General features: G+C 39.5%; 1 protein-coding gene across 4 annotated transcripts; it reads right to left on the bottom strand.

The window, feature by feature from the left end:
* Nucleotides 1–6,022: 6,022 nt before the first annotated feature.
* On the bottom strand, nucleotides 6,023–18,563 carry znf217 (zinc finger protein 217). 4 transcript variants are annotated; one of them, XM_066672602.1, is made up of 6 exons: nucleotides 18,371–18,563; nucleotides 12,691–14,344; nucleotides 12,138–12,254; nucleotides 9,374–10,672; nucleotides 8,060–8,175; nucleotides 6,023–7,963 (listed from the first exon to the last, which is right to left on the bottom strand). In XM_066672602.1, the coding sequence occupies exons 2-5, from the start codon at nucleotides 14,015–14,017 to the stop codon at nucleotides 8,066–8,068; spliced, it is 2,853 nt and encodes a 950-aa protein (XP_066528699.1). In that variant the 5' UTR covers nucleotides 14,018–14,344; nucleotides 18,371–18,563; the 3' UTR covers nucleotides 6,023–7,963; nucleotides 8,060–8,065. The 4 variants fall into 4 exon arrangements, with proteins under 4 accessions (XP_066528699.1, XP_066528700.1, XP_066528698.1 ...); XM_066672603.1 differs by having other exon boundaries at nucleotides 8,048–8,175; nucleotides 18,381–18,563; XM_066672601.1 differs by having other exon boundaries at nucleotides 18,381–18,563.
* Nucleotides 18,564–20,264: the final 1,701 nt, after the last annotated feature.

The following is a 20,264-nucleotide window of genomic DNA, read 5'->3' as shown; positions in this document are numbered from 1 at the left end:
TGTGTTTGTGACATTTTTGTGCATTTTCTATAAATTCATCCCATTCAGGATCACAGCGGCTCTGGAACCAACCAGAATCACCTTTTTGATTTTGTGATATGAAGCACTTGCATGCATGTGTCTTTTTAATTTTAATTTTCTTATTCTACTTGGCACAGCTTTTTGTACCTTTGGGGATTAATTCATGAATTCTCTTAATTGAATATTGTAATGATGGGAAGCAATAAGTAGTTCTAGAGTAATTGCAAGGTTATGGGGCACTTATTAATTTCCAACAGGTACTTTAAACTTGTAGGTTTCTGTTTTAATTGTAAGAGTAATTCTTTTTTGTTGTGTTGACAATGGGAAAGGTTTATTGTTTTGCTCATTTGCAGATATCTTTTCAGCACATTGTGTTATATTTGTGTGTATAATATTTGGTACCAGCATGAAGGTGCTATGAATACTATGCACTTTCTTGATGTTTTGATGCAGTGCTTTTAAGGTCAATTTGTTTTTTAAATGCATATTGTTACATTGTTACAAATGCAGATTTTGTCATATAGGCAGAAATGTTTTTTTTTTCTTTTTTGTTTGCCATTTCTCCATTCTTAAAGTCAGTGTTATAGGTAAATGATTAAGCTGGATCAAATAAGGATGTTCCAAATCTTATTTAAATAAGACATCAGCTTCAACATGTAAAAAAAGGAATGTCACAATATTTAACAGCTTTATCAGGTATTCCAGTTGATCAGTTTATACAATAGTGGTTTAAAAGACCATAACTGACCATCTTTAAAGAAAAGTCATGTTGATTTAAGGGGTGGCATGGTGGGTTCGATTCCCGCTCTGGGTGACTGTCTGTGAGGAGTTGGTGTGTTCTCCCCGTGTCCGCGTGGGTTTCCTCCGGGTGCTCCGGTTTCCTCCCACAAAAACACACGTTGGTAGGTGGATTGGTGACTCAAAAGTGTCCGTAGGTGTGAGTGAATGTGTGTGTGTCTGTGTTGCCCTGTGAAGGACTGGCGCCCCCTCCAGGGTGTATTCCTGCCTTGCGCCCAATGATTCTGGGTAGGCTCTGGACCCACCGCGACCCTGAATTGGATAAGCGGTTACAGATAATGAATGAATGTTGATTTAACAAACTTATATATTGTATTAAAATAATAATTAATTGTCTAACAATTTGATGAACAGATCATTGAGTAATATTAAAGCCATATTTGGCATAAAAACTTAATAAAGCTACTTTAACAAATAATTGATTATCCTTTAAAAATCATGCTGATTTAACCTAATGTTTATGTTGAACAAAGTCATGTTGGTTTAAGAGATAATTGTTAAATCTTTTAATATGAAAAATTCATGTTGATTTTTTGTGTGCAACATTAAAATAACATTTTGTGTAAACAATGCATGCAACGTTGTACATTTTCATGTAAATTTAACAGACCTATTTTCAGTGTAATTTACTGAGTATTTCAAAATGTACTTTCATAAACTAAAAATGTGAATATAACTAGTAAACTAACAGTATACTTGTAAGTTCACTTTTAGTATAGTTAAGTATAGTTGCTGTACAAATTAACTTAGAGGTAAACTAATTGTGTACTCAGTTTACTTATAGTTTACACAAATTATAATTAAGATATAATTTCATAAACTAAAAAAGTGGACCAATATTAAATTGTGTGTCCCCAAGAAGTATTGAAATAGTACACTTACAAGTTTACTATTAGTACCTTGATATTAGTGTACTTACTACATTAAGTATACGTGGGAAATATACTTGAACTTTACTTAATAAAATTAACTTTAACAATACTTTTTTGGTAAGGGCATCTTGCCAAAATAACAGCAAAAATGTTGGCTCATGCCATTGAACAAAAAAATGCATCTGACCCAATGTTGTAACACATCTGTCCTGAAAGAGCACACAAACATATTGTGTAATATGAGTTGAGTTGTGTATTCCTTCCTGTGGCGTTGTTTGAAAATTCCTTTTTAATCTGAAATTGTTGAACTAAAGTAATAATAAAAATAAAATAATTTTTTTTTGTGATTTGTATCAGATGATACGCAAGATTTTTGTAATGCTGTTAGAAAAGACTGCATTGTGATATTTTCAGTTGTATGGAGATTATTTTCTGCAATCAGAATTCGTTATGGTTAAAGTTATCTATAACCGCCACAATGACAACAAACCTGTCCACCTTGGCATCACAGATGCTGTTCCAATTCCTGAATTTTGTTAATGTAACTACAAATAATAATAATAATAAATATAGCCGCAAGTGGCAATTCCCAGGGTCCAAGCTGAAATTTGCTGGTAGAGGAAGAATGCGCTAGCATACGAGCTGTCCTGAGATAGAAGGGGAATTTTGAGCACAGAACTTGCTCAGGAATTTCACCCTGGATTATGACCCAATGTTTAGGACCCCTACAAAGCAGATATGATTTAAGTGGTGAATAATTCTCAGCACGGCAGTGACACTCACATTGTGGTGATATGTCAGTGTGTATTGTCCTTTTATGAGTGGATCAGACAGAGCAGTGCTGCTGGAGACTTTAAAACCTGTGTCCACTCACTGTCCACACTGTTACACACACCTAATCTGTTGGTCAACATTATAGAAATGAAGGCAGGGGCAATAGCTCATACATTTTCAGCATACCTGCTGGTGTCCTGAATATTGAAGAACATGTGAAAAAGAGCAATGAAAGTATGCAGAGCAAGAGGTGGACCTATCTCTGTAATTTTAGATGTACAAAGTGCTCCTGTGGACAGTGGAGCTGAAAACATGGCACTGAATGTAAAACAAAGAGGTGGTCATAGTGTTATTGTTGATTTGTTTAGATCTGCGTTCAATTGTGTGTCCCCTCTGGCCGTCTCTGACTGGCAGGGGGGAGGGGAGGAGGAGAGGTGACAGTCTGTGTGTGAGGAGGAGAGGGGGGGCTGAGGGGGGATTCTGCAATTCTTCTACAGAGACAAATCTGCAGGCATAGATGAGATGTAGGGGACATATAATTGATCAAGAACTGGTGCTTGGATTAAAACCCAATATGTGGTATCATGAGAATCTTAAGAAACTGAATCTTAATAATTATGAAAAAAATGTGGAACTTTCATTACAGTCTTGCCTTTGAAACATTGCATAAGAAACAGATGTAACTCACAAATGCTTTAATCATAAGTTATGAAAATGCTCAGGCTTCTGTCCCATGGTCTTTAGAATATATCTATCTCATCTTGCTGGTACTGCATCTCTAGGTGGCAGTGTAATCACTTAAAAACCTATGCAACAAGTTTTTGTCTAATTGTAGCACCCCCTTTTTGTGCAATGTGGTCATATTTAGCACACTACTTCAGAGTTTTGTTTGATTTGGGTAAATTTTGTTGTAGTTATAGCTCAAAGAGTACTCCGAGCCCTGGCCATGCATATTTGTTAAATTACTGCTGCAACAGCTTGTCAAAAGTTCCAACTTTTTCAAATAATTATTTACCTACAGTCTATACAGATTTCAAAAATACCAGTTGTTTATTGATAAGAGAAATTTCAAGGGAGGTGTTCGAAAAGCTCCATTTTCACATACCTGACTATTGTGGATAAACTATGCATTTTTTGACAATAGTTGTTATTCCAAAGTTGTAAGACACTATGCAGAGTATGCAATAAAGCAAACTACTTGTCGGTATGTTTAATTTTCGCTGAGATATTACATACTTTTATGTTGAATATTTGAAATGCACCCCCTAGTGGCTATCGTTATGAAACATTTTATGGGCTTAGGAAGTGCTGCCATGAACATACCATGCAAGTCTCATGATGCTAGGACCTTTAAACAGCTGCTGAAATTTGATTGGCCAATGGCGGCCATGCTTTTGAATACGATATCATTGTCATAGACTCTTATTCAGGACATCACCCAGTACATGCACACCAATGGGACAATGCTGTGAAGCGCAACAGGTTTTTTGTTATAATAGCGCCCCCTAGGCTTGCAGTTGCACAACCAAGTACTCATGTCTTCCAGCCCTTACAGGGATCAAGCATGTTAAGTATCATAACTTTCAGAGAAAGCGTTTGTGAGTTATAGCTGTATTTGGGCATTTCTGGAAGTCGAGCAGAGATGAAATTCCAACTTTTTTGAATAATTATTAAAAGTTCAGGTTCTTAGGATTCTGCTGATACCACATATGTCCATATTGGGTACATTTCCAGAGACTAGTTTGCGCTCAAAAATGTGTGCGATTTTGCATATTATGCAAATTAGCTCAAAATCTAAGTAGGCGGAGCTTATGGGTTTGTTTGTAGGGTCTATCCTGAGGAATCAGGGGAAAAAAAGAATTTCGTCTCTATGTTACACGGGGTAGAAGATAAAGATGGAAATGCATTTTGTGTCACAATAGCGCCACCATCAGGCTGATTCTTTGTGCCTGAGTAGTGGGAGGGTTTACTACCAGTTGACCAAATGACAAGCCTGTAGGACCTACGGTTTGGGCTGCCCATCGCATTTCATTGGAGAAAAAGAAGAAGAAGAAAAAAATGGAACAAGAACCATAGGATTCCAGCACCTGCAGTGCTTGGACCCCTAATAATAGTAAAATAAGCTGCCAGTCAGTGGTTACTAAATCTATGGTCTAAATCAGGTCTATGATGTCAAGGTGGTCCAGCTATGCAGTCATCACACATTAGCCATAGTGTTGGTTACAGTTTACAAATTATAACAAAACAGGATTACCACAACTATGCTGTAATTATTTTCAATTCAAGGGAACACCATAAAAACAACCAAAGCATACTTGGAAATAGTTTACATACAATACATACACAGGGGTGGCACGGTGGCGCAGCAGGTAGTGTCGCAGTCACACAGCTCCAGGGGCCTGGAGGTTGTGGGTTCCATTCCCGTTCCGGGTGACTGTCTGTGAGGAGTTGGTGGGTTTCCTCCGGGTGCTCCGGGTTCCTCCCACAGTCCAAAAAAAAACACACGTAGGTAGGTGACTCAAAAGTGTCCGTAGGTGTGAGTGTGTGAGTGAATGTGTGTGTGTGTTGCCCTGTGAAGGACAGGTGCCCCCTCCAAGGTGTATTCCTGCCTTTCATGTAGGATCTGGACCCACCGCGACCCTGAACTGGATAAGCGGTTGCAGATAAATGAATGAATAAATATACACAGAGCAATCACTGGATCAAATGTATCTATGCTCATTAGCTCCACTGACCATACAGAAGCACTTTGTAGTTCTACGATTACAGATTGTAGTCCAATTGTTTATGTGCATACTTTAATCACCATTTGCCCTGCTCTTCAATGGGACTCCCCCATGACAAACAGTAGTTATGTTCTGGGTGGTGGATCATTGTCAGAGTTTCAGTGTCACTGATGTGGTTAGTGTGCGTTGTCCTAGAATGAGGGGACCAGTTAAACAGAGTCAGCTCACTGTCCACTCTGTTACCTTGTTCGCCCACCATGTAGATGTAAAGTCAGAGACAGTAGCTCATGTTGCTTCATAGTTCATTGGGTCAGCCTCTAGTTCTTCATCAATGGACACAGGACACTGTCAGCTGGTTACTGGATTTTTGCACTATGCTCAGTCCAGCAGTGACACTAAAGTCTTTAAAAACACCAGCAGCACTGCTGTGTCTGATCCACTCATACCAGCACAACACACACTAACACCACCATCACATCAGCATCTCTGAGAATGATCCACCACACAAATTAAACCTGCTCTGTGGTGGTCCTGAGCTTTGAGGGACAAGGTGAAATGGGGATAAGAATGTAATACAGAGAAACAGATGGAGTACAGTCTGCAATTGTAGAATTTCAAACTGCTCCTGTATGGTCAGTGGAGCTGATAAAATTGACAATTAGTGTAGAAACAAGGTAAGTGTTCCTTATCCAGTGATCATTTAGTGTGTTTCATCAAATTCTTTTGTCTTGAGTGGGCAATGCATAAATCTATACACAATGTGTATTTTGTAACTTGCACAATGCTCGCATTCACAAATTTATACAAGAAGTCTTCACTAATATACATTTTCTTTATTCTGCAACCAAACATCCTGAAATACACTCTCTGGACAGCATGTTTACAGAAATTAGAGAACCAAAACAGAAAGTGGATAAAGACCAGAATCCTCAGATTATTGAGGCAGAATTCTCACTATTTCTTTTTATGTCGTGTGTGTTACTTTGAGCCAGAAAAACATTGCAGTTCACTCTGAAATCCTGGCTACTCCTAATCCATATATCCTGCACACTGTGTTCACCCTGCTCTGTGCAGTGTATGATGATTCAAGAACACAGCTGCAAATAGTCACAAAAAAGAGAAAGAAAATTTAGTGAAAGAGCAGAAAAATAAAAAACCAAGAATGGGGAGATAATCAAAACAAATACATATTTACATAGAGCGCACCTCAGTGTTACTTCCATCAAATTTAGCTGAACCAAAAACGAAACAAAAATGTATTAAAATAAGGGTTATTCATGAGAGAATGCAATACTGAGAGAAAGAGAGAAGAGATGCTGGACACATACTCAAAGCACAGGAATATTATTACTCCATGTGAACCACTGAAATGGCCAGCATGGTAAATATTGACAGCAATCACTTCTCTCAGTTTGTTTAACACAGTGGCCAAAGAAAAAATCGGCAAAAAAAAGAGAAGAAGTGACTTCTGCCTTTTCTTCCAGTGAACAGCCAAGAAAAACAAAATGCAAGAAAAAAATATTTCAAGTTTATATCAGGAAGAGTTTCTGACGTAGGTCACAAAAATAAGCCCCTTAAATATATGCAAAATAAGTTAACATTTGGGTGTTGTTTATCCACACATTTGTGAAAGAGATGAGGAAGGTAATTTCTGAAAAAAGCAGACCAATACAGACAGGCCAACGTCAAATGGTCCAAGAACATCATAAATGCATCTTTGCCACACGATGCATCATTAAGACCGAGAGAGATGCAAGAAAATAAATACACACCCTTAACTTGATCCTTGCAAAAGAAATAACACACACACAATTTAAGAAAAGAAAAAAAAACATTCAGGTATGTGTAAAATGTAATATCAAACCAAAAAACCTCCACAGAGAGTTGGCTTAGCCCAAAACTAAGGCAAGTCAAAGTCACAGTTCTATTGTCCATCCAGCTCGAGGATGGCATGTCTGGTTTTGTCACAGTAAAGAGGTTCCATACAATGCCTGCATTCAAATAGGAAAAATATTTAATGTACACAGTACGTCACCATCGTTTTATGCGTCTCAGCTCTGAGACAAAAAAACAAAACAAACAAACAAACAAACAAAAAAAAAAACCCAGCAGCTTTCGTTTGCACCAGTGAGAAAAACAAAATGTTTTTAAACTCCCAGAAGCTGCACCATATAATGTAGACCTTTTTTTTCTGCACAGTGTAAATAGAAATAGAAATGTCTCGTTTAACATTTACAAAACATAGTTTTTTAATCTGTTTGAAACTATCCTTGGTCAAGTTCCTCTTAGGTTTATTTGGTCTTTGCTACCTTTGTTTAACAGCATTCTGATCAAGTAATAAGAGGCACTTGTTAGGTGTAAGATTCAACAATCAAAGCACTGCCCCGACGCATTTGATTTTGTGAGCAGTAAATTCAAAAGTCAATGGCCATGTAGCGTGAGCAGGAGTGCATGATAAGTCGTGTTATGTTTTAAGTGCAGTACCAACAACATCTGTAAGCTGTTGACATAATGGAACATTATGACACATGAAAATAACACTGTTCAAGGCCTGATCGCAATGGTTGTCTGCTTCTCGACCAAGGCCAAGATAACAGATTGATCCTTCTTACCGCACACTTGACATCACATCTAAGTAACATGGCTGTCCATTTAGAAGTAGTGTCTGGAATCGAATACATGTCCTTGTTTGTCATTAGCCTAAACCTTTTCTTCCAGTAGTAGTCCCCAGGGTTGAGACTGACAAGGTGGTCTTATCCGAATATTTTATGCCTGAGAAAGAAAAGAAAATATTTTGTAACTGACCTGCACAATCTCAGCAAATATTCCTAATAACATCTGCCAGTGAAAATTTACCATTGCCATTACCAAGTTCTAAGAGCTGGAGTCAGGGGGAGTCGAACGGCTGTTAGGCAGCGGGCTGGGGTGATTTCTCCTCTGACTGATGCTAGCAGAGTAATGAGGGAAGAGCAAGGGCCTGCTCCCTGGGGAGACGAGCATATATGGGCGTTCATTAACGACATAGGTCCACAGCCACCCTCCAGATTTAATAAGAGACATGACCGAGTTAACCATCACTGAGGTCATGGCACCCATTACATCAAAAGAAGTAACCCTTTGAAAATTTGCCCCTATTAATTTATTTCTAACGATGAGTCTGACTCTAATTAATAGCCTAGTTTGTAAGGGTAACTGGCCACTGATCAATACAAATGCCTCTGAACGCCCTCAGAGACTGCTCATTGTTTAAATGGTTACATCACATGGGTATGAGAGAACATTTGAGCATAAGGGAGCAATTTCTGGTCAAACAATTAAAGCACACCACACAGTTGAATTTACTATCATAGGAATCACTAGCACTTTTAGTGTACCCTGAGGTAGAGGTGGGCCACACAGGAAGAAAACTAACTGCAAGGGTCACTCATATCTTTTACCTCATCCTTTATTTACGGTAGTGGTTTCCATTCCTGCAGTTTTTTAGCATAATGTATAATTAAATATATATATATATATATATATATATATATATATATATATATATATATATATATATATATATAAATATAAATCTTTTCTTTTTATGGTAACTGTTGCTTAGTATTAAAAATTAAAAATGTTTTAAGCATTAATATATTAATATGAAATATTGGAAACAATATTTCCCCAGGAACAAAACAAATCAATGCACATGCTTTTGCAGTGCTTTTTCCTTGACGGAACTTAACAAGTGCCATGAGGAATACATTTTCAAACTACTTAATTTCAAGTTGAATTTTGCTGAATATAATTTGCATAAAAAAGAGCAGAATATTTGAATTGTTAATTACAATCACATGTACACAATACACACAAATAGATTTAAAACATATTTGTACACCTAATGATAAGAATATTTTTGAACCCCCACTCCAAAACAGTGCTAGCAGTGCTCAAACAGGCTTCATTCATTTGCCTTGCTGCAATCCCACCCTTTGGTAGCCACTGATTTAATAGTTCTTAATACAGAAGACAAACTACCATACTAAATACCATTTCAACCTAAAACCAATGACCTTGCCTTCACAATAAAGGATGAACCAACACCTTCTCCAGTAATTCATAAGTAGTATTTCACAATACTTTACAAGTAATAACTAGTCTAAACCATCACTAATCATGTTAGCTCATTGTTGTACTTACCAGCGCTGGGTGGATTCCCAGCGGCGTGACTGGAGCCTGCCACAGCGGGCTGGTACAGTGAGGTCAGGTCGCTGGGCGTGTAGGTGCGCAGGAGGTTGATCACATTCCAGTCTGCCTCAATGCTGCTGCTGCCAGACACTGTAGGAGCCACTCTGATAGGAGCCATGGGCAAGTTTCCCTGCAACACACTTTTCACATTTCTGCCTGAGGGCACAGGTCTATTGAACTCGTCCCCAATCCTTCCAGCGCCCTGAGGAGCCTCTGCAGGCTTTAGCCTCTTGCTGGAGGGCTCGCCATAGTCCATTTGTGTCAAGTTCCTGAAGCGATCTGAAAGACACAGCCTGGCGGCATCCGACGGCCAGATTACGCTGGTCCTGGTGGGTGCAGATTTCTGAGTGTATGGCTCTCTGTCCACAGTCACAGGAGGATTGAATTTTCTCACGGACACCGCTGTCACATCTGAAAACCGGGGCGGCATGCCTGCTGCTTCAACAACTCTGCTTCTCTGGGTACCATGCTGGTGGTCTCGCCAAGCCTCCTTTGCTGGAGATCTCTTAGGCATCTGTGGAGATTTGGAAGGCTGGACTTTCTCCGTAGGATTTCCCAACTTGGGCGTTGGAGATTTGGTCCGACGGGGGTGTTTAAGACTGATGTGGGGCAAAGGGGTGACATCTCTGCCTTCAAGGGCAGGAGGGCAACCTGTGTACCGTTTTGGCTTAAGGGGAGGCCTGTACCCATTCTTCTTCACACTCAAGCTCTCCTTATGGACAAGCTTTTGGTGCATGAGCAGGACCTCAGGGTAAAGGGTTTCAAAAGGACAGGAAGTGCAGGAGTTGGTCAGCAACATTTTCCTAGGCACTGAGGTAGCGGCAACAGACAGAGAAGCTTTGAGTGAAAGATTTAATGGTGCCTCAGAGCCTTCTTTCCCCTCAGCCTTAAGATTGATGGGCAGGGGGCATTTCACATGTGCCTCAGTAGGTGGTGTATAAGGAGCAGTAGCAGACATATTCTCACACTTCTCTTTGACATGGACAACAGAGCTGGTAGTGGTCATTTCTGGCTGGCTGAACCCTGCTTCATGCTTGACACTGGCAGAGACAGGGTTTGGAACAGGCCATGGTTTAGAAGGTTTTAAAGCTTGCTTGTCATCCACATTCCTAGGAGATTCTCTACCCTTCGCAGGGATGTTAGGGATCTCGGTAAAAGGCTTGTCTTTGTGACGTCTTTCGAGGTGATACCTCAGAGAGGTTTTCTGGGCTGCAGCATAATCACAGTATTCACATTTGTAAGGTTTTTCACCTGGTAAGAGTAGAAAAAAAAAAGATAATTAACAATTAACTCTTCAAATATGCCTCAAACACAAGGCTAAATGAACCAAACTCTTTCAAGAGGAAAAAAAAAGGAGTGTTAATCACACAGAAGCTCTTTAAAGTTTAACTGCACCCACATTCTAAAGGGGACATATTATTTAGAATCACTTAGTTCACAAATGAAAAACCCCACTGATGTTTTTGTGGTCTCCCTAAGTCAAAAAACAAAGGATGAGTCCTGATATTGTGCTGTATCTTGCATAGAGTACAGACATATTAGATTAGTCTCGCCGCATCCTATGACGTTGTCCTATCACAGTGCAGGACTCTCGTTTATGTGAGCACTCAAAGATGAGGTTAAACAGAGCAAAACAACATGCACAGAGAAATAAGAACACTGTTCCTCTCATCTCACTCAGAACTGAGCTTTGCCTCATTCCCATTTAAATGAACAGGTATTCATGAAGGATGAACATGACTGTTTAGGCAGGGGGAGGACACTGATGTGGGGTTTGATCTTTGTGTTATTTTTGACCAAATCATGTCACAGATGTTTCATTAAGACCCAGGACAGTGTTCGGTAGTAAAATGAGTAGAATATGCCTGAATGTGTTACATCATGAACATTTTAAATAAGTACATTACTGAAAATGAAGTATCATGCACTGTTACTGCTGTTTCTTTTTAATGCTGGTACTGCATTACAAAATATAACACTCCAGGCTCTGACAGATTCCTGGTGGAGATTTACAATGCTTTTCTAAATATATTTTAACTCCTCTTACAAGGAAAAAAGAAGTCCTTCTCCAACAGAATACTTTCAAAATGTTTAAACATAGCAAGAATGAATTTTCTGCCTAAACAGGGAAAATATCAGCAGTAATGTAGGGTCCTCTGAGCATTCACAAAACTGAATATAATATCATTTTCAAGATACCAGTGTTTTAAAAATGGAGTGGATCAGTTTTCTGTTATTTCAGCATTGACATAGGTGTCAGCTGTGAAGAAATATATATTTGTAAACTGGATATCTAATAACCCACCCTCTAGAAAGAAATGGGTAAATTAGCTTCTTTTCTATAGCACTCTTGAGAAAATGATATTCAATTAAAAAAAAATAATAATTAAATAAATAAATAAACTTGTATTTCAGCATGGAGGGGACAGTTCTAGATATTGTCCTATTCCTTTGAAGAACAATGATCTATTTTAACTTTGGCTATGATTATAAAAACAGGAATGGGAGAAAAAGGAGATACACAGGATAAATTTCTCATTAGATTTAGTGCCATGATTATTATTATTATTTTTTTTTTTTAACATGTGGCAGGGTGTATAAAGAAAAGAAGTGTTTGCTGTAATTGGATTTTCTGTGTTTATCTGAAATCTTTATAAATATAGTCCCCTTTAGGGCATAATTAAACATATATGGGCAATCTTCATTAGACCCCTACCTGTATGCGTCCTGAGATGAATATTGAGGTAATAGTTGGAACGGAAAGTCTTGCCACAGTAACAGCATTTCCTTGGAGCGAGAATTTTCAGTTTATGTGAGCCATCTTCGCCTTTATCTGTCCATACATTAAAAACAACACACACTTAATATACTGCTGGCATGTACAAATTGTTGCAAGAAAAGTATTTATAGAATGGTAAATAGAATGACAAGGTGATGACTCTCGACAAAAAACATGACATGTTTGGCTGAGATCAATACATATCCACGAGGGGGCGATGTTGAGAATCTTGCTTTGCTCATTAATCTCTTCTTAACAAGGCAGATATGACAGAGCAGTTACTTCAAACAGAAAGTGAGAGTAATTTTAAAAAGTATTGCAACACCTTCTCATAAAAGGCAGATTTGAAATCCCCAAAAAATCATTTAAAAAAGTCACTTAAACAATTATATTTTATAGCATACTTAAATGTATTAATAATCCTGGCACATCTCATTTGAAAATAATAAATCAGACTATTAAATTAACTAAAAAGAAAAGCAGAAATTACCTGAGTGAAAAGCTTCTCCAGGTACCCCTTCTTCAGAGCCATCCTCTGAGCACTCCTCCACTCGGTCCAATGATGGGCTCCCAGAGGAGCCCACACTTGGAGCCCTCCCTTCCAAAGATATTGTGGGGCTTTCCGCACCACATCTTTCTCTCTTGTGAACCCTGGAGTGCAGCACTAGCTGATGGTAAGTCCTGAAAGTCTTTCCGCACTCCTCACAGTCCGTTGGCTTGTCTTTGCGCATAAGGATCTTCTGATCCATCAGTGTTGAGGGGGTCTCTCCACCACTGAGTTTGGGTTTCAGTTCATTTCTAAGTCCTCTCCTCACTGGCTTGTCACCGTTGCTGGAGTCCCATATAGAGCCAAGCTCCTCTTTATCCGAACCAAAGTCATCGTTGTCAGAGTTGGAGTCTACATTGTGATCCTTGTTAAGATTTGGGCCTACAGCAATCTTGCCTTTTGTGGCCAGCTGCCAGGCTTGGTAGGTGTTGAAAGGGTCAAGTTGAGCGATCCAGCGGCTAGACAGGACGTTCCGTTCAGTGTTCTCCCCAGATGTGCGCTGCAGCTGGAGGCTGTTCAGGAAGCCTTCCTGAGAGGCAGAAGCCTCTACCCAAGGCTGGCTGTCAACAGACATATTCTCCTCATTCACCTCCGGTTCTCGGCTGTGCACTTTACTGTGCTCGGCTAGCGCCTCTTTGTTGATGAAGAAGAAACCGCAGACCATGCACATTTTGTATGCTGTGATCACAGGTGATTGGGGCTGGTCTTGGATGATGTTGTTTATGGTGATGGGCAATTCAAGGTCCTGGGTCTTACTCTTACCCCCTGATTTTCCATGGGTTCTCATGTGATTCTTCAAGAACCAGGGCTCTTTGAAGCGCCGGCCACACAGGCTACAGCAGTAGATGAAGGAATCCTTGTGCTTCCTTATATGTGCCTCTAGCTCGGCTGCATCTTCAGTGACCTGACCGCACACTATGCAGCCCAGTTGCTCCTCGGGTTCTGTGGGCAGCAGCATCTTAGAGCAGGCCCTCTCTCCAGGGCTTAAAAGTTCAGCCTCCACCTTTAGCACAGCCGGGCCGTGGAATGTGGTCTGGTGCTGTGTAAAAAGGTGTGGACCGAGCTCTTCTTCATTCTGAAAGGTTTCCTCACAGAACATGCAGTTCAGAGGTAAGCTGCCTACCACCTGTGCATCTGTCTTCTGCGGCAGGCTTACATGGGGTGTCATACTCGAGCCAGATCCAGGCATGGTAGCACTACTGTGGTTTAGGATATCATGGCCAAGCCCATCAGGGCTTTCCACATATGGGATCAGAGGGTGAGTGGGCATGTCAATGAGAAGCCTTGTTAATCACGTTGTCGCTTAAGAGTAGAAAATATAAAGAAACTACAGGTTCTATGAGTTGCTGTCATGTAAAAGATCCAGAGGACAAAATTAAGACACTCCTCAGTCCTTGAGTCTTCCAAGGAATTTCACTTTCCTCAAAGAAAATTCCACAAAAACATATCCTCTGAGAGCTTCACCGTACCCCTATAACAAAACATGATGAACTACACACAAAGTAGTTGAGGCTTGCCACTGGTAGGCGTTAACAAGTGAAATCTCTTCAGATATCTTGTGATTCACAAAAAAGAATTATGTCCTGACAGGCAGAACCTGAAATGAACGAGAGAGAGAGAATGTCAGGTGTGGCCTCTTCCTAAGAACACAATGCATTCAGCATGCACCTTGGATTATAAACAAAACATGGAGCATTAAAAAGGAAAGTAACTATATTATGCACTCATAGAAAAAAATATATAAAATTAGAGTCCTACAATATTCCCAAATATAAGGTTATTTGCTACACATGGAAATACTACACTGTAAATTAATGTATGTCTTATTTAAAAAGCTAATTAACTATTATGGTTTAGGAGGTGGAAGCTCTTCTACATCCTCATTCACAGAACAAGGGAAATGTTTCCAAATAGAAAATTATATTCAGAAAATCAGGAATTACAGTAAATTTGTAGGAAAAAAAGAAAGTCCCTTATAACTGATGCTAAATAACAAATAATATCTAATAAACAAAATATTTATCAACAATATCTGCTATTGTCTCCAGAATTCTTTACAAACAGTGCCATGTCCTCTTTAATGAAAGTCAGCCAACCCAGGTGATATATATCTAGAGCCGAGCAGATGAGTATGGTCACATAACTACTTTCTTATTTTTTTCCAAATTAAATGTAACTAAGTAACTAATCTGAAGGACTGGCGCCCCCTCCAGGGTGTGTTTCTGCCTTGTGCCCAATAATTCGGTGTAGGCTCTGGACCCACCACAACCCTGAACTTGGTAAGCAGTTACAGACAATGAACGAATGAATGAGACACTAATCTATCTCATTTTGAAAATAACACAAGAGGCGGCTCTCCCATTTCTAAATCCCTTTGTCCTTATAAACAGAAACACTGGCGGTATTGCAACAGTGTCTAACCTGAAAACATAATTTAAAGATTTCAATCTGAGCCTGACAGTGATCTGTCTATAATAAAGCCCTCCACAACACTTAAGACACATGCTAGACAGAACAGAGCACTGGAACAAGTCTAAAGAGGTAACTCGCAACAGTATCTAAACTCTTCTAAGTAAACACTTCATAAAGTCACTTTCACAGCTGTCCTTTGAAACCACCACAGTTCACAAGCACCAGCTGACACAAATACAGAATGAGGAAGCTTCAGCACTTAAGTCCTCTGCTGAATTATTCACGCTGTGAGATGAAAATTAGGTGTGAACTTCACTATTAATAAATAAATAACTAAAATGAATATGAACACACCTTCACTGATGTTTTCATTTGACCATCAATGGAGAAAGGGCTAGGTATAAATTTAAAATAGAGTAATAAGCAAAAATTGGGTAAAATGAACAAAAAAATGGCATTTTTTTCTTTTTCCTAATCGCAATGAAGTATACACATCCTCAACAGGGAACACCCTTAACTATGGTATGACTCCTTGCTAATTATATTGCACTATTTCTATTCATGTTTATATATTATAAAACAAAATTCAATCAAATGTGCTGTGTGCACATTTTTATTTTTTTAAGGTTTATTTTTCTCCCCCAAAGATCACTGGTTCAACCTCAGACTCACTTCTGTTTATCAAAATCACAGATTTAGAATGCATTTCCATTCAAAAAAAAAACCTCTTCATGTCTGAAATGTGTCTGAGATGTACAGTTTTGCATTCATTCAGATTCAGAGCTATGAATCTGATTAATCCCAGCCACAATCTCCACATATCCCTCGGCCATTCACCTACATTTTGAAAGCTCCACCCTGCAAATTGACAGGATTGCATCTTAAGTTTTATACCCTAAGAAACTACATATAAACCACAACATTTGCCCGTTCGAGACCATTTTTGGAAAACTGCAATATCGAAGTGGAAATGGTCAGTCATATTACTGACTGTTATTTCATTCATGATACAACTTCTAGTACTTAAAAAAGGTATACTAACAAAGTTAAAAACGTGATTTTCATGAGGGGGGTTTTAATGTGCAAACTTGAACAAAATCGAATTAATAATGCATTAAAATGTAGACAAGATTATACAAGTTGACAACAACAAAATTTTACATTTGAGCGGGTGTGCCCATTTTATCCGTGTAAGACTGAATGCTGACGTAAAGGACTAATTTTCTGGGGTACATTAATGTCAGCACTCTCATTCTCCAGTCAGTTCAGCCTGCTATTCTTCAAGCCACCACACGTGACAAGCCAACAAATGTAAAGTGGCCATCCACGTCACCGTGCTCTGAGTCTGAAGCACTTTTTGTGGACTTCTACGGAAAAGGGTCTGGTCAGTCAGGTTGGAAAAGCCCGTGTCTTTCAGTCCCAGCAACTAGTTGTAGTCTTTAGCGGCTGACATGCTGAAGATAGGGCTAAAGGACCAGCAGTTGCTTGTCTCCTTCGTCCTTTTGTTAGGGTTTAGCATGCGGCTCTCATACAAAAGACCGGCGTGCTAGCCAAACAAGACAACCAAGTTCATCGATAGCGATTTACAGGCTTAAAAATAGGGCAATGGAACATATATGAAACAAAGGAAGTCTCAAACCCATGGTATACCAACGGGAGTAAATGAAATACAACGACACTAGCGCTGTTTCTGCTACACGAACACAAACCCCGCTGTAGCAGGACTGTGTCACTCCATGTGTGTGTGTGTGTGTGTGTGTGTGTGCGTGGTTGCCTAATGACCTGCTTAAAGCGTTTCGTCTTTACATTTATTCGACATATTTAGCAAAGCAAACAAAGTCGGCGGTGTCTCCACCCCGGACCCGACGAATAGAAGAAGCATGCAACGGCAGAAACGAACCGAAGAAGCTTTAATAACGCAGTGGTAAAAGTTTAAAATGGCATGTGTACTGCTGAATCAGGTATGGTGCTGTAAAAACCACTGGTCGGCCATTCATTACATGTCCATGAACTGTAAACAATGAAGCCAAGTGCTGTCTTGATCCATGAGCAGTAACTCACAAAAAAGAGACTTTTCCACAAAAGCCCTTGGGCATAAACCAGGTGGTGACTTGAGGAAGTAGGCTAACATTTTTTTGTGGTTTGTGCATATAGCACACAAGGAAAAATTCGCAATCCAAAAGTCTCCCATTCACTCAGTGGCTGTGAATCTCAAATGGCTGAAACTCACTGCTCCCTACAAAGTGCACTAGTCATCCAGTTATAGCAGCTACACCCTAATACTGCTCTGAATGGATAAACAGCACTAGAGTAGCGTGTTACCAAATAAAAAAAGTGTCTTTCTCTTCGACATTTGGATACTGAGACTGTTATTTCGTGACCTACATAAGCTAATGCACTACAAAGCCATTTCAGCCGTTCTCTTAAGTCTGGAAGCTTGCAAGTGACTTGGTCATAGTGTCTTTAACACGTGATAAACTGATCAGCAAACTGCCTTTTTTCTAACTGATCCTGAGCAGAACGTCCTGCCAATCTAATTTTCGCCCTGAGCAGAAATCAACCAGAAAAGTTTCCTGGACAGATCTCAGTATTTCAGAGGTTTGAACAACTCTCAACGAATAGGTTGCAGCTTTTCTACACTCACAATGTACACACACACACACACACACACACACTAAATAAATAAATAAATATATATATATATATATATATATATATATATATAAATAGTGTGTGTGTGTGTTTTAGTCTGGGGTCCTAAACGTTATTCGTAATTCGAATAACAACAGAGCTGTTGTTATCTCCACTCGGAACCACCTTTTATAAAGGACTGTAAACCTTATCATGTCTGTGGCTGGACTGGTTTTGGCAGATTTGAGGTTACAAAGAGGGAAAGGAGCAGCAGGGCTTGGTGAAAAGCGTAGTTAGTTAGTTCGCTAGTTATAAATACGTTTCACGATTCCTTCAGGGCAGCATCAACCAACCGCTCACCACGCAGTTCCTGCCTTAACTTGGTGAATAAGAGAGTTTCCTATTCCTCTCCACTTCCTACAAGCACGAAAACATTATCGACGAAGTGACAATGCTCACATATGCGAGTTAACGGCCGATCCGACACGTAATATGCCGTTATCTTTGTATTAATACTCACCAATTTTAGTTAATGTTAGTCCCAAAATTACGTTGCGTTACGGAAAAATAGGGAACTCACCAATACCTACCAATGCGTGTGTTCACTCGCCAGGTATCCGAGCTATTACAGCGCAGCTATTCGAGCGGACTGAGAGCTGTGAGTGAGTTAAACACGCCTGTGTAGTTCTCGGGTTGAGCGGTTAGCTGAGTTAGCCCCGGTCACATAGAGCTGGCCCCTGTTTGCAGAGCAGACCTCACTGTGCAGCTGTTGCGTTCCGAGGCGCGCACACACAGAGGGCACCTCGCATCACGTGACCCTGCAAACTATTCTTCATCTAAACTCGTTCAGAACACCCTCCTCCGACTCTTGAACGAGCGAGTCACGTCTGAGACTCGGTTCCTCTTCACTCGCGACACTCGTATTCGTCATCTATTAGTTTCGTTTCTATTGGAAATTGTTAACTAGTCGTATGCAAAACTTGGGAAGTTGTATGATTTAACAAAATAATATTTTCTTTTAATGCATTATTTCTTACTTGTTGGATTTTGCATTAAAAATTCAACAATCAAATATTATATTATATATATATATATATATACTGGTGAAATAAAATTTATCTCCATAATTTCTGTTTATTTAGTATAAAGGATTTACCAGGAATTACGACTGAGGGGTGGACTAAGTGTGATGTGGAGGGGCAAGGGTGGTTGGCTGCTTTTATTCAGTAATATGGTAAATATGGCAATAATGCGCTGTTTTACCAGACTACTACAAAATAAAATAAGTAATATGAAATAAAAGAGTTAAGCAAATATATTATACAAATCAAAGTTGTGATGCACACGTTTGAAAAGATAATATAAAAGATTCGGCTCAAAGTGTCGACTCGCTCACAAGCGGAACATCAATCACAAGTCAAAACTGAACTGAACTTGTTTTTGTAACCTGTGTAGAATACGTTAAAGGCTGGACACGTATAATAAATCACGAGTAATAATCTTGTATACCATAACATAATAACACATTGGAGCATATGAATAATTACGTTGGATTCCCCTCACTGTATATATGTCACTCTGTCACTGGTTTCCCCCTTTTTTTAAGTTAAAAAATCCAGTACTATCCAGTTACTGTCCAGTAATATCCAGTATCCAGTAATAGCTATAGAAACATAATTTAGAACGTCGATTCTGGCTAATTTAGTCGATTTATATTACAATTCACCATTGTAACTTGACGTGGCTGATGGGAAAGATAGGAAATAAAGTTGACTAAGCACTGTTGTTCCCTCCTCCCTGAAGCAGAGTCGAAAATGAATTGAGTTGAATCAGGTGGTCGATTTGCTGAAACGGACAGTCCCATCCGTGGAGAAAGGCACGTTTCATTATGTTTCAACTCGATGCGGCTGGCTTTTATGGGTCAGTACTAATAGCTGTATCACCGACTCCTAATTTAAGCTGAAACGTGAACAAGGGGAAACTAGTATTAAATTTTCATAATTTTTTGCCTCCTCAGCGTGACGTGTGTTACATGTGGCTGTGTACTGCGGTTGACTGACCTAATGTATTGGGACAACAGCCGTGCATTAGCATATATACTATTTATTGAAGTCTAGAGCTGTAAATAGACAATACTTCTCTCATGCTGACTGAGTATGCTGCGGGGCAAATAATTTGTTTTAGGACTTATGTTCACCGACCGCACGTCTCTATGCTTTATTGTTCTGTGGCACGACCGATACCTTTTCACCAGCAACCGTCCAAAGTGAGGCAGGAACAGCAGGAAATTGGCTGCTGTTTGTGAGAGAGTTGGCTGATGCTTAACATGTCTCCTGTACTCTCTTCACCAATCCGGCACGCCACCATGTGGGGCTGGGGGAGGGGTAAGACAGAGGTGTATGCAAAACCCATGGAAGACTCCATTATTTCTTCGTCATTATTTCCCTGTTATGACTTCTGTGAAAGCTGGTGCT

This window comes from Hoplias malabaricus, chromosome 5 (genome assembly GCF_029633855.1).
Source record: "Hoplias malabaricus isolate fHopMal1 chromosome 5, fHopMal1.hap1, whole genome shotgun sequence".
Taxonomy (NCBI): Eukaryota; Metazoa; Chordata; class Actinopteri; order Characiformes; family Erythrinidae; genus Hoplias; species Hoplias malabaricus.
The sequence above is the reverse complement of the archived record's forward strand: the minus strand, read 5'-3'. Positions and strand labels throughout refer to the sequence as shown.